At 42.8% G+C, this 18,013-nt stretch overlaps 1 protein-coding gene across 1 annotated transcript; it reads left to right on the top strand.

Annotated features, from left to right (window-relative positions):
* Positions 1-13,088: 13,088 nt before the first annotated feature.
* LOC106026224 (allergen Fel d 4-like) lies at positions 13,089-17,799 on the top strand. The gene is made up of 7 exons (XM_013145864.3): positions 13,089-13,263; positions 13,627-13,763; positions 14,899-14,969; positions 15,639-15,749; positions 16,374-16,475; positions 16,643-16,687; positions 17,539-17,799. The coding sequence occupies exons 1-6, from the start codon at positions 13,171-13,173 to the stop codon at positions 16,672-16,674; spliced, it is 546 nt and encodes a 181-aa protein (XP_013001318.2). The 5' UTR covers positions 13,089-13,170; the 3' UTR covers positions 16,675-16,687; positions 17,539-17,799.
* Positions 17,800-18,013: the final 214 nt, after the last annotated feature.

The following is an 18,013-nucleotide window of genomic DNA, read 5'->3' as shown; positions in this document are numbered from 1 at the left end:
AATCCACGGTGGAGAATTATAGATGAGATCTATCCAAATCTGAAGGTAAGCAATTTGGTGTGGGTAAGAAGGGGGCCCAAACACATACTGGGGGACAGCGTGGGCAGTGCCCCTGTCAAAGGTTCCAGGGGGGAGCAGATTCCATTTGTCCATATGGGCCACTCCTGAGAAGCTAAAATCATCAGTCTTCCTTTGAAAATATGCTCCCCATAACACTAAGCCCATTTCCCAAATTCTTAAACAACAAGACTAAGGGGCGTGGGAACAGTTTTTGCACCAGACTGACCCATTGTTGCTTGCTGTCCTTCTCTTTTCAGAGGAGGAAATCAAAAGAAAAGCTCAGCAAATACAAGAAGATACAGAACAATATGGAGAGAATCACAAAACCTAGGATTTTCTTTGCATGGTCTGAGGGTCTTCTGGGGTTTAACTGTCAGCACCCTCAGAGCAACCAAAGGCACATGTCATCTCTCAGGCCCAAGTGTCCTGGAAGGGAAAAGTTAGAACAAAACCACAAGAGAAAACAGGAGTACAAAAATACACAAAACAAAACCACCAGTAAAAATTAGAATAACCTTTCCTTGGAAAAATAGGCTGGAGGCTTCCCTTTAAATTCCAATATCAAATTGGAGGGCAGCCCTGCTGGGTTCCAAGATCCAAATGAGTGAAGATGCTCCACAAATGATCTAGGATTCCCAACAAGGGTCTGACCTCTCAAGGATGAGGGTGAACCCTCCTAAAGAAAATTAAATCCAACAGGAGCTTCCAGTAATTATTATTAGGGAATCAGTCCTCAGAAATTGAGTTGGTGGGCTGTTGTTCCAGCCCGGATGAGCCTCCAAATGTGGTGGTCCCTTGCTTCCTGAGGTATGAAGGGGCCAGAGAAAATAATTTGGAAAGGAAAAAATTGTTTATTAAAGCACAGGCCTGTAGAAAATATGGAAGACTTTGCGCCGAACAACTAAAGGGCAACGTTCTTCTCCTGTAAAACTTCAAACAGCTGCTGGTCTCACAATGCAGCAGGGTGTGGTTTGTGGTGCACTACAGAACAGGACTGTGGGGGTCTTGGGAAGAACAAGTTTCAGTTGGGCTAACAAGCAAGTTTATATTAGGCACACATCCTGTTCTGCTCTTAGAGTTACCTTTGATCTTTCTCTTGCTCCCGGGGAGACTTATGAGGGATTTAAAAGAAAATATATAGGTTACAACATTCCCCACTGATTTTATGTCTGCTTCTCCAAATCTTTGGGGAAGACTTGAGAACTAATCTTGATGGTGAACAGGTAACATTTCATAACCTTGGTGATGTAACACCATCAGCCTCACATCTTGTACTTGCTGTCTGATAAAGATACTTAGCCTATTGATTATACAGGGGCCTATTAAAACCAAACCATCCTATCAAGAGTCCAAGCAAAGGCAGAAGATAAGGCAGGATTCCATTCCAGACACTCCAAAGGGGGTTTTCAAATAGCTCTCCTCTTCTTTTTTTTGCAGGTTTTCAGGAGGGCTAGCCTTCTTCTATTTTGAAGGGCCACTTTAGCTAACGAATCTATCTGATCATGAATGTCCTGAATGGTAATAGATAATGCCTGTACATCTTTAATGATCTGGTTGGAAAGTTGAACAGAGACCCCCATTCCCACTGCCCCCATACCCAGGGCTCCTGATATTCCCAGACCTACCAGTAAAGGAATAAATTGAACTCCCCTCTTTGAGCGGACTGTAATATAATCCAGGCTAGAAATGGGGACAGGCTCATCCCCAGGTAAATCCTCTATGTCAGGCAACAGGACAGCTATTTTTTCTTACAGGATGTCCAAACCTGCTGTGTGAGGTTGGTAACACCGCCATTAAAGTCCCCAGTAGTGGGATAGAAGGGGCAAAAGAAAGGAAGCTAAAGCAGCACATGCCTGATACCATTTAACTATGCTTAGTCAATTTTTTTTATTCAAGGATAAAAAGAAAAAAACAGAAAATGGGTACAAGTAATACAAAATTTAAAAAATAAACAATAAGAAATCACTAGTTAATAGATTACATATTGTCTTCTTAGAAATAGCTGGTCAAGTTACAAAATTGAGGCATATAATGAGGACCTTCAAAGTGTAAGAGTGCAAACAGTGTCGTTCAATGATAAAAAAAAACTCAGTAATGTGGTTGTCTATCTTATACACTTAAACATGTATGCAGTTATAACCTTTAGAGCCCTTTCTTTTCTTTTCTTTTGTACAATGACAATTACACATTTTGGGTTTTATTACTCCCACGGTTCTTATTGCTTTTTTTGAAGAGAGTAAAACCAAATGCGATATATCACAACAGAGTCAAATCCAAAGGATGGACATAATAGGTAATGTAAAAACAAAAAACAAGGTGATCGACCATGGTTACCATACTGCCTCTTGCTATTTTAAGGAGAACTGCCAGTTATAATAAAATTGAACAAAACAGTAAAGAATAAAACCAAAGCATTGGAGACATTACAGGACTTTAAAAGAAGATAATAGTCAAGCGGAATGGGCCTCATAATGATTCTTATTGTCTTCACAGTTTTGCCTATACTTTCCAAGTTTGTACTCTCAAGCAGAGCCGAACAGGGGAAAATCAGTCAAAACAAGATGGTGAGGGCAATACAGGATTTCAAATCAAGTTAATAGGAAATCAAAGTAGGTTACTATAATGTATCCCTCTATTTTTTATTTATTTTTCCCTTAATTAAAAAGATAAAAAGAAAACAGTAAATAATGTAAAAAAAAAGGGGATTGAGATAAAAGAGGGCATAACAACAGAACAGCGCAGGTGAAAACATAACCATTTAAGCACAATAGTGTTTCACCACAAGATATCCTGCATAAAAATAGTTCCCATAGTGTCTGTTTCCTTGAAAGCTTAGTCAATTTTAACTTTACAAGGTGTTACCAGTCTGCTGCACAGTGCATTGGTCCTGGGAAGGTTGGTCTCCTGGAGTATCCAGAACCTTCACATGAGCGTGTGGATTCAAGGCATTTTTCCAGCTACCTTCACTGCAGTGGGAGAGCTGAGGACCACGGTGTTGGGTCCCTTCCAGCGAGGCTGAAGGGTGTCTCCTTGGTGACTCTTGACTAGGACCAGAGTACTGGCTTCTCCCAGCAGGCTGGACTCAGAGTGAGAGTCTACAGGAGGATGCTTCAGTGTGAATAATCGATGTATAGAGGTCAAGGTGAGCTGAAGAGCCTGCATGGTCTTAATGAGTTCTTGGTTAGTCAGTTTAACCAATTTACCTCAGAGAGTTTTGGAATGAGAGGAGGGGATTTCCCACACATTGCATCAAAAGGGGATGTGCCAGAAACATAAGGAGTACATCGGGTTCGCGGGAGGGCAAAAGGAAGGAGACTTACACAATTATCGCTGGTTTCTAGAGACAGCTTTGCAATCATATTTTTTAATGTCTGATACATCCTCTCTACTTGCCCTGAGCTTTGAGGCCGGTACGTGCCATGAGGTTTCAGAATCAATCTGTAAGGCCTGGGTTCCTTTTTTGAATTATCTGGGCTATGAAAGCCAGAACATTGTCAGACCCCATAGATAAGGGTAGGCTGAAATGAGGAATGATCTTATATAAGAACATTTTAGCCACTGTGAGAGCTGATTCTGACCTGGTGGTAAATGCCTCCACCCACCCAGTGAAGGTGTCGACCATCACTAGTAGGTATTTGTGTCTGTGGAGACTCGGCTTCTTTATTTTAGTAAAGTCGATTTCAAGGTGTTCTCCTGGGGAAGTTCCCTGAAAACAAGTAGTTTCCATGTGGAGCTATCATTTAGAGTTAAGTAGTTGACATTCAAGAGGACATCTCGAACTGGCAGCCGCTGTCAATTTGGATAGCTGGGGTATAAAGAATCAGTCCCAAAAGAGCACAGCTAATTTTGATCCTCCCAAATGAGTGGACTGATGAGCTTGCTGAATGAGTGTCCCTCTGAGGACTTCAGGCAGCAAGATTCTCTCATCTGGTAACTGATAGCAGCCTCCTGGAATGTCTGGCTTTGCCTGGAGTTGGGTGGCCATGTGGAGGTCCTTTTGTGTATACCCAGGTTCTGATAACATTGGAGGCATCAGCAAGAGGGTAGGAGTGGTTTCCTCTATGTCCCCTTCTTCAGACCCCACTGATTTTATGGCAGCTTCTTTGGCTGCCATATCAGCCAAATTGTTTCCCTTGCTAACGGGATCAACTCCTTTTTGTTGGGCCTTGCAATGTATGATGGCCACTTTCTCAGGTAAGCAAATTGCTTCAAGCATGTCTAATATTTGGGGGACATTTTTTCTTTTATCTCCTGCTGAGGTCAATAGTCCTCTTTCCTGATGAATTGCTCCATGTACATGAGTGGTAGCAAAAGCATATCTGATATCCGTGTAGATGTTAATCTGCTTACCTTCAGCCAGTTTCAAGACTTTTGTCAAAGTGATGAGTTCAGCTCACTGAGCACAAGTGCCAGAGTTCAGCCGCTGTGCCCACAAAATTTGAATCTCGGAGGACACAGCCGCCCCTGCAACTCGTTACCTTGCTACATGTAGCTGCTGAGAAGAATGGTGGTTCCCCTTGTAGAGGTATGTCGGTCAGGTCAGATTGAAGGCTCTGGCAGCTGTCAATCAAGATGGAGCAATCATGGTATAGGGCTGATGGATACTCATTGGGCAGCGGTATGGCTGGATTCAGGGGCACTGAGAACTTGAAACAACAGATTCAAGATCTAAAAGCAGTGCTTGGTAATGCATTATCCTCGCATTCAATAGCCACTGACCTGGAGGAGCCCAGATAAGAGTCTCAAGCGAGTGAGAGTTTATCACAGTGACCTTCTGGCCAAAGGTGAAGTTTTGAGTTTCCTTTCCTTAGAGAGATCGGCCATTGGTCTCTGCCAGGGCCTCAGTTCCTGGCTTATTACTCCCTTTGCAATCCCTCTCAGCTCATCCACATACAAGAAAAATGGCTTGTTTATGTTAGGGCGTCCTAGTGCGGGGGCATCCTCTAAGGCCTGCCTCAACTGTTGGAAGGCTGTCTCTTGCATGTCTGTGCATTCCAGTGGGCCCTGCCTTTGGCCTTTTGAAGAGTCATATAGTGGCTGGGCTATATCTGCAAAGTTTAATATCCAGAGTCTACCATATCCAACTGCACCAAGAAAGTCACGGACTTGCTTTTTGGTTCTTGGTGCCAGTAACTATAGAATCGTTTGAACCCTTGTGTTATATTTATTTATTTGTTCATTTATTTTTTGTCTTTTAAATTTTTATCGGTACCAGAGATTGAACTCACGACCACACACTTGCAAGGAAGGCGCTTATGTCGCTGGGCTAAATCCCCAGTCCTCAAACCCTTGTATTTGAAAGGGTCCTTTTTCTGCCTTTTAATTGATATGCCAGGTAAGTCACTGTCAGCTGGAGTATCTTGCCTTTTTTTGCTGAGACCTTGTATCCCAAACCATTTAAAGTTATTAACAGGGCCTTGGTTGCTTCCTTGCAATCCTCAAAGGTTTTAACAGCCTCTAAAAAGTCATTAAGATATTGCAAAAGTATGACCTCTGGGTGATCTTCTTGATGCCCTATCTGGTTCCTAGCTAAGGTCTTATCAAATAATGTGGGAGCATCTTTAAAACCTTGTGGTAAACGCGTCCAAGTCTACTGTTGAGTTACGGCAGTCCCTAGGATGAGTCCATTCAAAAGCACAAATTGTTTGACCTAGCGGAGCCATTGGGTGGGTGAAGAAAGCATCTTTTAGGTCCAATACTGAGTACCAGATATACTCTGGGCTCAAAAGGTGCAGCAGGTTGTAGGGATTAGGAACAGTCGGATTCAAAGTAACCACTTGCCTCATGACTTCCCAGAGGTCTTGCACTGGCCAGTAATCTTGGGTCCCCGATTTCTGGACTGGAACCAATGTTGTATTACAGGGAGATCTCTCCCTTGAAGGTACAATGTACAAGGTACAAGATGCAAGATACAAGAATCTTATTATCTTTTAATATAGCAATATGTTTTGCAATTCCTTGATGGGCCTGTAAACTTCTTGGATATTGTCTAAGGCGGATAGCAGACATCTAGGGCAACAACTTTATGACCAGAGGAATTTGATTTATTGCCACACCAGGGTGGTTATTTTCAGCCCAGACTCCTGTATCTCTGCTTGCCAAGCCTGCAAGAGATCTCTACAAGTCTCTGGAGTGGGATCATCTCCCAGCAGGAGATGATTTTCCCTTCAGGAAAGAAGGTAAGTACCTTGATTTGTTCCCCAGGTGTTGTTCCCAGAATGAGTTGTGGGGTCTCTGCCTGAAAACTCAAGTGGATATTTAACTTATGAAGAAGGTGTCTTCCTAGCAGTGGATTGGGTTATTCTGAAACCCATAGAAATTCATGCATAGTGGTCTTTTTCCCAGAGTGAGGTAACTGTACCACCACCTTCAGGTATGATTTTCGCCTTCCGGTGGCGCCAAACATATTTACTTTGTTGTCAGTCAGAGTTCCCAACGGGTGAGTTAGAACAGAAAAATTTGTGCCTGTGTCCACCAGGAAATTTATTGGTTTTTCCCCAACTTGCAAGTTTATTTGGGGCTCAGGGAGGGCATCTGAGCTCAGACGCCCTCACTGTTGGCTCATCAGAGTCTGAGCCTCCCTTTCCATTTTTGCCTTTAACTTAGGTCAGTCCATTCACCAATGCCCTATTTCTTTACAACAGGCGCATTGGTTCTTTTCAAGTGGGGCCTGCTTTTTGTCTTTCTCATCTGTCTTTTCTTTTTGTTTCTGTTTAGCTTCTTTTTCTGCACAGCAGCTCTAATACCTGTAGGATCTTCTTATTGTTTGCCTCTTGCCAGCTGTCTCTATTGTCAAATAGCCTATGTGCTATGTCTATTGCTGACTTAGGGGCATCCCCTCAAATCCCTCCAGTTTCTTATTTTCTGTCTAATATCTGGGGCTGACTGAGACACAAACGCAATATTCATAGCCCTTGCGTTCTCATGCGTGACCAGATGAGTAGGAGTATAGAGTCTGTAGGCCTCTAGGAGGCACTCCAAGAGTGCAGAAGGGGACTCATCAGCTAATTGTCTTACCTCTAACATCTTGGACAGATTCTTCGCTGCTCAGTGGAGTGCTGCTAGAAACAGTTGCCTATATTGGGTCAAAGCCTTCCTACCTCCACATGTGTTTTTGGGATCCTTGGAGAATGGGTTGTTTTGGCCCTTCCCCGATACAGATCGGAAGTGGAAAAGGGAGTATGGACAAAAATCCATTGCCCTGGTTCCTGGGGGTCGGGAGCCTCCCAGAGGGCAGCGTGGTGATGCCTCTGTGGTGGAGTCAGGTGAATTTGGCTGGGGTCAGCTTTGGGTCCGATGTGGATTGGGAGGATGGGGTAGGTGTTGGGTGAGGGGTCTCTAGGAGAGGAACATGGGGGAGGGAGGAGGACGTCTTCCAGGGACTCCTCTGCTGATGTTAAAAGTGGAGTGGAGTGTTGGGAGCTGGACACAGGTGATTTTGGTTTTGTTTTCCATGTTGCCACCACCTCCACTCGTGGGGAATAAGGAATCCATGGTGGAGAATTATAGTTGAGATCTATCCAAATCTGAAAGTGAAGAACCAGAAATTTAAAGGTTAAAAACAAGATGCTGTTTCTCAGCTAGAAACAGCACTGGGCCTTGTGACTCAGTCCTAACTCAGCCCTGAAGGAAAAAAAAAAAAAACCAAACATTTGTGGCTGTGATGTTCTTGGGATGTTCTGTGCCAGGGAACTCAGAGATAGAGCCTGCCATTACGCTAATCAGGGTTGTAAAATATGTCAGACACAGGCCTACAGAAACCAGGTGTCTTAAAGATAATTTGTGCAGAACAAAGGCAGTTAATTAACTCTGACCCGCTGGTCACCCCTTATGAACTGACCAATAGCAGATAGATAAGATGCCCACCGCTCCGCACTAACTGTAATGATTGGCTTCTGTAATAAATGCTTACATTGCAGTTTTTCCCCCTTAAAAACACCAGCCTTGCCCCAACTCACGGTTCTCAGTTTTTACCTGTTTGGAGGACCCCGTGTACACGGAATAATAAAAACCCCTTTGTTCTTACACGAAAGCGAGGCCCTTGGAGTCTTCCTTGCGACACCAGTCTTACAAAAGTAAACAATTTGGTATTGGTGAGAAGGGGCCCAAACACATACTGGTGGAGAGCCTGGGCGGTGCCCATGTAAAAGGTTCCATGGGGGGGACAGATGCCATTTGTGCCTATAGGCCACTCCTGAAAAGCAAAAATCATTAGTCTTCCTTTGAAAATAGGCTCCCCATAACCCTCAGCCCATCTCTGAAATTCTTTAAAGACAAGACTAAGGGGTGTGGGAGCAGTTTTTGCTCCAGACTGACCCATTGTTGCTTGCTGTGGTTTTCTTGTCAGAGGAGGAAATCAAGAGAAAAGGTTAGCAAATACAAGAAGAAACAGAACAATATGGAGAGAATCACAAAACCTAGGATTTTCTTTGCATGGTCTGAGGGTCTCCTGGGGTTTAACTGTCAGCACCCTCAGAGTGACCAAAAGCACATGTAATCTCTCAGGCCCAAGTGTCCTGGAAGGGAAAATTAGAACAAAAATCACGAGACAAAACAGGACTACACAAAGACACAAAACAAAACCACCAGTAAAAATTAGAACAACCTTTCCCTGGCAAAACATGCTGGAGGCTTCCCTTCAAATTCCAATATCAAATTGGAGGGCAGCCCTGCTGGGGTCCAAGATCCAAATGAGTCAAGAGGCTCCAAAAGTGACCAAGGACTCCCAACAAGGATCCAACCTCTCAAGGTTGAGGGCGTACCCTTCTAAACAATGAAATCAAAGGGGAGCTTCTACTAGTTACTATTAGCAATCACTCCTTACAAGTTGAGTTGGTGGGCTGTTATTCTAGCCCGGATGAGCCCCCAAATGTGGTGGTCCCCCTGCTTCCTGAGGTATGAAGGGGCCAGAGAAAATAATTTGGAAACAAAAATTATTTATTAAAGCACAGGCCTGTATCCAATATGGAAGACTGCATGTCTAAAAACTAAAGGGCAAGGTTCTTATCCTGTAAAACTTCAAACAGCTGCTGGTCTCACAATGCAACGGGGTGGGGTTTGCGGTGCCCTACAGAACAGGATTGTGGCGTCTTGGGAAGAACAAGGTTCAGGTGGGGCTAACAAGCAAGTTTTTATTGGGCAAACATCCTGTTCTGCTCTTAGAGTTACCTTTGATGTTTCTCTTGCCTCCGGGGACAGTTATGAGGTTTTTGTTAAAATATAGGTTACAACTATCTATATATATCCATTAACACTATGTTTGTGAGTGAACACACCCATAATTCTATGATTGGAGTTCCTTCAGCAAATCTGACTTTGACAAAATGTCCTTTTATGTTCTTTCTCTTTGTTTCTTTCTCTCAGTTTTTCCTTTTTTTATTTCCAGTTTCAAATTTTTTGAAGTCTCAGGCCTGAAATGTAAAACTACTTCATGTAACTTTACTGATAGTATAACAGTTTGGAGTCTGCTGTCAATGGTATGCTCATAAATGTTTGAGAAATTTTAAGGGGTATGGGCAACTCAGGTCTGGAGGACAGTTTTTGTGGTCTTTGAGAAATCACTAATGAACTGGTAAAAATTGTATATATTTATGGCATTTTATGTGATGCACCTATAACTCCATACATTCTGGAATTCATCCCTGGAGTGTTCTCAAGAGCGAGAGCCACACTCAGTTGGACCCATGGAAGAGATCTTCAAAAGACCAGCTCTCTAGGGTGGTGACAGATTTGGGTCATTGCTACTATTGTGCTGAGACTAAACGATCAGAGTCTTGACCTTCCCAAAGTAGAAGCGAACGCATCTGCTTTACTGGAGCATGTAGGCTGGCAGAATGGTTCAAGTACTACTCCTTTGTAGCATTAAGAAGCACAGAGTATTTGCTTCTAAGAAAAGCTGGAAGAGCTCCAACTTCCTCCCTATTGTTTAAGTACAAGAACTAGAGTCCGCTGAAGTTATCTTGTCTTCTGCCGTCACCTTGTGAATTTCTATTCCTTAGGTAGAGAGGTTCTCGCTTAGAGAGGAAACATTTTTCTGGCTGTGTACCAGGAATCAGGTGGGTAGTCTTTAATTAGGCCAAATCACATTTTCTCTCTTCTCCTGTAAGTTCGCTTTCCAACGTGTATTCACTTCTCTGTTTCCTACGTAATGTTTTCCACTTCCTGTCTAATAGAATGTTTTCTGTTAGCCCACACTGGAAAGAGTATCTTGATCATTCAATCCTCTCTTCTTTATCTCTTTAGTACCTGATACACATCCATTACAAAGCAGGCATTAGAGAATAGCAGTCGAAATAAGTAGAATCATGTTTTGGAAATATCTTTTAGTAGCATTGTCTGAAGTAAATTACTGCACCACATGCAGAATTCTTCTATAGACAAATGCTGTACCCTGTATTTCTTGCATTACATAATGGATGTTCTCCCTACAGATGGATGGCCAAGTCGATGTCTCCCATCCAAGTATCAACCAGGCCCGACCCTGCTTAGCTTCTGAGATCAGACGAGGTCGGGTGCTTTCACGGTGGTATGGCCCTAGACTGGCCAAGTCAACTTCTATGGGCTGAACATTATTTTCATGTATTCCCATAAAATCTGGGAAATGTTAACATTTGGCAATGTCTCCCGCCTCCTCCTTTCTCCTTCTGCTCCTCTGCTTTCTTGTCCTCCTCCTTTTCCTCCTATTTTTTCTAACCTTCTCCTTTTGCTGCCACCACATTTGCCCTCTCTCTTCTTTCCCTCCTTTGCCTCCTCTTCTTTCTTCTTGCTTTTTCAAGAAGGGAAGTTCATCCTATCCCATATCGCTCCCAAATAATAAAGTCAATAGTTTGTGTGACTATAATATTTACTGATCATCTATAACCTGTAAGAGTATTTTCAATCATTAATCCACAGCTCCTATCCCACATATGTAAATGCAGCACTGGATATTTATGAAGGAAATATTCCTGTAAGGTAAAGTGCCACTCCTGAGTGAATATTACTTTAGCATTGCCTTTTGGGGAGGGAGGGCCTGGAATTTCTTTTCCCATTCCCCTTCTTGAAGAGCTTCACAACTCTTGGATGTTTTTCCAGCTTTGCCATTGCTCTTGCAGGGTTTATAGGCTGTCCTGGCAGTGCTTAATTTGTCTACAAAAAATGAATTTGGCTTCAAATGAGTATAGAATAGTCAATTCAGGGTTTACAAGAGAAGATAATCCAAAAAGTGGCCTTCTGATCATAGATTTCAGTATTATCCTCTCCCTCTACTCCTGTGGTCCAGTAATGCAAATTAGGAATATGATCAACACTAACCAAGCGTAATGTTCCCAATTACAAAAGGACCTTGTAGATTTCTACTACTAACAAGAATCCCTAGTGATTTTAAATATGATTTACAAATAAATAAGAATTTACTGGACCAACATTTCTAAGGCTATATTATATATTGGGTGCTGTGTAAGCATCAAGACGAACAAGAAGGTCCTTTCCACTTTCATAAGGGATTGGCTTTCTCATAGGGAAAAAAAATCAAAGCAGAAAGTTACAGTGGGGCCCTGTAAGATTATGAGGTGATCTGGAATTGGCGTGTGTGGCACAGGGAGTCAACTCTCCCCTCTAAATCATAACCCAGGAACAGTGGATTCATTTTGAAAACTTGGTGCCTCTCAGGCTGTCATGAGTTCTTGGAGAGAATAATAAACTTTGCCACCATTTTTCAAGCTCAGTGTTTCCACCTCAGGGCCAGAAAACCCTGTATTCATCTCCAATACCTGGAGTGAAAATGGTGTCAAAATTCCACTGATGAGCAAATTGTTTGAGCAAGAACTAGGAATGATCACACAGAGGGCTGGGATGACTGCTTAGTAGGCCACAGATAGAAAATCACAGTTGGTAGACTCAGTGCTTTGTGCTCACCTCCTCCCATAACATCAACTTTTTTCTGGTTGCAGCATCCATTAACCTAAATCAGGAATGAACCATAGTTTCAACAGTCAGGCTGGCACTGAAAGATCCTAATGTACAGTATTGCTCACTCCTGCAGTGCTGTCTCCCCATGATTTCCACATCTCCATTCCCTCCCCTGACATTCAAGACCCTACTGCAAGTCTCACTTTGAGTATGAAGCATTCTGTGAGGCCCTTCAGCTGTGCAAAGGTTTTTCTACTCTGCTCCACTAAATTTCTACAACTGTCTCATATACGGGTATAATTAGATTAAAACCTGTCCTCATGGCTTCAAAATGACAGATATGGCAATGAAGCCTAGGTCTGCGTGATTTCAGTGCCTGTGCCTTGAAGCTCTTTCTACATGATGCCATGCATTGCCCCACTTACTGTAGTCTGAACTTGGTACCACTCAGCTGGGTCATTTTAGACACTTACAGAATTCAGTATATAAGGTATTTTCCTACCTCATTGAAGGTTATTGATGAAAGGGAATGATGCCTTGTTCTCCTGTTCTTTATGGGCCCCTAGAATGCACTAATGCATGGTGATTAGTACTTGTTTATTTCTTATCTTACAGGGAAGGCTTTAATGACTGAATTTCAGAGAATAGCAAAGAAATTAAAATTCACTGAAGATCAGTCACCTTACTTTGAAGATATTATTTTAAAAACTATTTCAGTATTTTCTGATTGTTCTACTCAGTAGCAGTATTTCAACAGAGATACCTTATTTCTTAGGATTTTGGAAGGCGAATAGCTGAATTAATTCTATACTCTAGGTAAGTCATGAAACTAGTTCCACAAACTTTCTATAGTTATACAAATTCCTGTCACACATAATTGGCTTCTCAGTTCCAAATCAGATCCACAGTTAGATCTGTTTTCACCTGCCAGAACTTTATTGCACTTGCTATTTATTTTGTGAATGTGCTTTGAGAAATGTAAGGTCACTGAACACATTTAAAGAGGTTGTATTTGCCAAGTTTCTAAAGGTCTAAACAATAGTTAGCCTCACAACAGTGAATGAAAAACTGTTTCACAGAGAGGAAAGAGAAACGGTAGAAATCCATAAACCACCAAGCTGGACGCAGAATGAATATAAAGCCAAAGGAGCTAAGGAGAGATCCACTGCTGGGGAAAGGCTCATCCAGGCAGCTGTGGGAGACATTTTATCCCCTGCCAAGATGAAGCTGCAGCTGCTGTGTCTGGGGCTGATGCTGTTGTGCACCCAAGGGGAAGGCGATGAGGCTGTGAGAGGCAACTTTGACTTGGAAAAGGTAGAGTCACAGAGCATGGCAACTGGGACTTTGAGTGGTGGTTTGGAGAGTCTGAAGGCAGCTGGGTTCTAAGGGAGGCAGAAGCTCTTAAAGAGACAAAAGGAGTGGTTTCAGACCTTCAACTAAGAGAAACTGCAGCATATGAAAATACCACGGATCTTAGGACCTCCACCTCACAGCAGGGACAGGGGGAAGGGTCCCAATGTTGTACAAATTACTCCCAGTTTTAACTTCAAATTCATATTATGAGGTAGAGTGCTGCCCATTATGAGTGCTGCCCATGCACCAGAGTTCAATGCGAAGCTCTCAGTGTGGTATCTCCCTCCTGTCTTCTGACCTAACCATCTCACTTATTCATTGCAGATTTCAGGGAATTGGTATACTATTGAAGAGGCCTCTGACAAAAGGGAGGCAATAGAGGAAGGTGGTATCATGAGGGTGTTTATACAAAGCATTGAACCAGTGGATGACTCCGCCTCATTCTTTACATACTGGACACAGTAAGTGTGACCTTTTTTAGGTGTAAAAGATAAAATACAGGCCAGGGCATGACCTCATACCTAGCCAAGCACATATTCACACACAACAATATGTGCACACATAGACAAGTGCATGCGTACACACACAGGTTCTGAGCCTCTATCCAGAGTCAGAGCCCCTCTTCTAATACTAACCCTGAGGACTAGTTGATGGACTTGAGAATTTTCCAGTTTAAGAGTAAAGAGCTGGTTATAGAAATAAATTTATTGGGTCCTAGAGAAGGCAGAGAACAGAGAGCTGCCATAGTCATAATTAATATCCCAACATAGCATAGGTTAACAGCATGGAGTTTAGATTCATTTGCCTTAAACTGAATCTCTCTTTTACTAGTTTGCCAAGGAGCCCCATAATTGTGTACTATCACTTTTCCTTGGGTAATAGGCAATGATAACAATTCTCCTTTGTGGTTTTCAGTTAGCAGCATGCCAGGCATTGCATGTAAAGCATTTATTTTGAGAACCTGGCAAATGGTGAGCACTCAGCTAATGGCCCAGTCAGTGAGGCAAGCCTTTTAGAGATGATTGTGCCAAATGCAACCTAAAACCTTGTATTCATTGCAAAGTACAAACCCTGCATTAAACCTGATGGCTGAGATTTTAGTTTAGAGAAAGCAACTCATACATAAACATCTGAGTCTAAGACGAACAACGTTTGTGCCACCGTTTTACCATCAGTGACCTAGAAAAAATGGCTACAGTAGAGAGTAAGTAACCGAGGGGAGAACTGGTGGAAGTAATGATGGGAAGCGGCTGTTGACGTTGTTCTTAGAGTGTCAAATTGAGTCAAATAATGGAAACAAGAAGCTTTTAGGTAACTGCAAGGAAAAGTTCAAAGCCAGGCATGAGGGTTCATGCCTGTACTGCTAGCATGTAGGAGGCTGAGGCAAGGGAATGGCTGCAAGTATGAGGCCAACGTAAGCACACAGTGAGCTCAAGGCCTGCCTGAACTACACAGCAAGACTCTGTCCCACAACAGCAGCAACAACAACAACATTTTAAAGCTGAGTAGAATCAGAAACTGAATTATGGCTGAAGTACGGGGCATGGAGCTGGTCTCAGCGATACCTCCTGAGCATCCATTCATCCTCTTTTACAGTGCAAGTGGAGAATGTAAGCAATTCAATGTCACTTCCAACAGAGTAGCAGAAGGTGTATATACTGATGAATGTAAGTACACTAAAAATTATAACTTTCTATGTTATATTCCTATCTGTAAAGAACTGCCTACACCCCAGTCTTTTCTGTTTTCATTAATTGCTGAATAATGTTTATTTTAGTAATAAAGTATGAGTCATTTCATAACCGATACACTGAATTTGAGAGACACTCATGTGTATTTGCAAAACCCAGGACCCAGCACATAGCACCATCAGATAAAGATGCTATGTGGTCATAGGTACCTTCTGTAACAAAAGCAAAAACAGAAACAACAAACAAAGCAAACTGCTGAGACAGGTTCTCATTTCCTGTCATCTCGTCTGGGTGCATTTCTCAGGAAGTGGCACCTCATATGTAAGGCCAGGACACTTTTACAGAGCACAGCGATGCATCACTGACAGAGGCTGAGGGCAGTGGCTCAGTGTCACAGAAGATGAGAAGAGGTGGTTCGGGCTCTTGCAGTGTTTCTGTCCTAGTGTTGATGCTCTCAGACTCCTTTCTTAGACATCAGTCATTTCGCAAAGTCCAGGGGCTGCAAATGGAAGGAAGGCATTTGATGTCTTCATTTTCATCTCTTCAGACTATGCTCTTGAATTTGTTTTGTGGATAGAACATATGAAGCATTTCCATTTCCTCCTGTGAACAGAAGTTTAGAGCTGAATTCTGTTTCCTCCACAGATGAAGGATACAATGTCTTTCGCATACTTGATACAGACTATACAAACTATGTTATACTTGAACTCTGGAATTTCAAGGCTGAGGGAAGCTTTCTACTGCTGCAGCTCTATGGTAGAGTATTTTTCTGCTCACACTTCTGTGATGGGGAGAGAAAATGAAGGAAGGAACCCAAAATGGTCATTCGAACTTTATTCTGGTCTCTTTCTCACTGAAGACAGACACATGCCTTTGGAAATCCCTCAGTTTTGGTGATGGGAAGGTGATGAAATCTCTCAGACAGCGTTTGCTCGTACATGCCTATAATCCCAGCACTTACAGACTGAAGCAAGAGGCTCACCAAGAGTCCTACCAGGGCTAGATAGTGACTTCAAGGCCAGGATGAACTACGTTGTGAGATCCTTTCTGAAACAAGAAAAAAAGAAAGAAAGAAAGAAAGAAAGAAAGAAAGAAAGAGAGAGAGAGAAAGAACGAAAAGAGAGAGAGGTAGAAAGAGAGAGAGAAAGACAGAGAGAGATAGAGAAAGAGAGAGATGGGGAGAGAGGAAGAGGTAGAGAGAGAGATCTCACTGATCCCTTGCTGAGGTCAGTTTTGGACAGGTGGTATCCTACCTCCATGACATCTGTCTGAGCACCCAGCTGTCACCAACTCTTTGCCTGCCCCTCTGCAGCCCTGCTCTTTCATTCACTTTGACAATTAATACACAAGACTCAGCAGTCACCGTCACTCTTCTCACAGCCCGAGAACCAGATGTGAGTGGAGAAATCAAGAGAAGGTTTGAGCACTTTTGTCATAAAAATGGAATTCGTGAGGGAAACATAATAGACATGACTACGGTTGGTAAGTTCAGCTCTTGGGCTTTCTTTTCCTCTATGCCATGTCACAGAAGGGAGAGAGCCAGGGGAGGGAAATCTGTCCCCTGTGTCCCCACCTGAAGACTCATTTGGTTTCTCTTGGATAAAGAACCTGGAGCTGCTGTCTGAGTGTGTTCTCTTCTATCCCTGCAGATCGCTGTCTCCAGGCCAGAGGTGAAAAGTAACGTAAGCCTCCAGGTTGGTGACCTCTGACCCTGGCGAGGAGGGTATGGACCAGGTGCCAGGGCCTTCCAAGTGCAGTGGGGGTTTGCGCCCAACACAAATAAGTTTGTAATGAAGCTTTGAGTTTGAAGTTTTGAGATGGAGGACCTAGAATCAAGGCCCATTGTCACTACGCTGTGTACATTAGAGTTATTGAGGGGCTGTAATGTACAGGAAAATGCCTCAGAGATGGATAACATGCTTAAAATCATTATGACCCAATGTGAAACACAAAGAGGGAAATAGAACACTGCACATGAAACTCAGACATAAATGTATGTGAATCTGTGTCGTGGATCAATTTCCACATAGGCTGGTGTATGTCTAAAATGTCTTCCTTTGAACTCTGCACACCCATGATTTCTCATCTGGGAATGGAGCTGTCGACCTTCTCTTTGTGCTCTGAGCTTCCTCATCTGTCTCCTACATCTGAGTTTTCATGGGGCTTCATTTAGAGAATGTATATGAAAGCCTTAGCAACTTTCATAAAATAAGTATTTAATAAAACTATCTATGGCTTTTTCATTGTTCCTTAGTTTATCAAACATTCTTCAAAAACTTCTTATGCTAAGATTATAGAAAGAATCCTAGGACTCTTAATTACTTCCTTTCTCTTTAACACAGATTCAGTTGAGGGAAGGTTCAGATGACATTAGTAACAAAAGAAAGTGACTTACTTCTTTCTCTATTCTGATAAGTAACATGAGTAGAGTGCAAGATGAGATTGTTACCATTTTCCTTTCTATCAGAATTTCTCTTTGTCCTCAAATCAATCCCAGAAGGGTTCACTGTGGTTTCTATGCTCTCTTTGTCCTTTGCTTCTTTAGTGCTAGTGAGTGCTTCCCTGTCTGGACTCTGCAGCATCTCTTCCCAACTCTATGCCACCTCATGCAAGTTCAGCGGCCTGAGAACCATCATGCTCACATATGGAAGTGTCACCCCTGCATCTCAGATCTTCCTTAATCGCCGAGGATCAATTCGCCAAGAAGCAAAGCTTTCCCTCTAGATTTCTCTTGATTCCCATAGCTATGGAAACTGTATACAAATAAGATCTTTCTTGACCTGTTCAATAAATGATTAGCCTTGCAGTGCTGTGATTTGTCATTGAATCTGGGAGGAGGTGGGGCTGACAGTGAGTGAATGAAGGCATTTCCTGGGCTCTGCACCTCTTCTAGCATCCAGGAGTCGACTCTGAGTTTCAGACACCTCGTCCTCTTCAATCCTCCTCTGGTATCCCAAGTCCCAAGTGTCCCACATGCCCTATGCTCTGATGTTGTTCAGGGACCTGATGAGACCATTCAA

The sequence above is a fragment of the Cavia porcellus genome, unplaced genomic scaffold (genome assembly GCF_034190915.1).
Source record: "Cavia porcellus strain 051 isolate PalLab524CR breed Dunkin Hartley unplaced genomic scaffold, mCavPor4.1 scaffold_1, whole genome shotgun sequence".
NCBI lineage: Eukaryota > Metazoa > Chordata > Mammalia > Rodentia > Caviidae > Cavia > Cavia porcellus.
The sequence above is the reverse complement of the archived record's forward strand: the minus strand, read 5'-3'. Positions and strand labels throughout refer to the sequence as shown.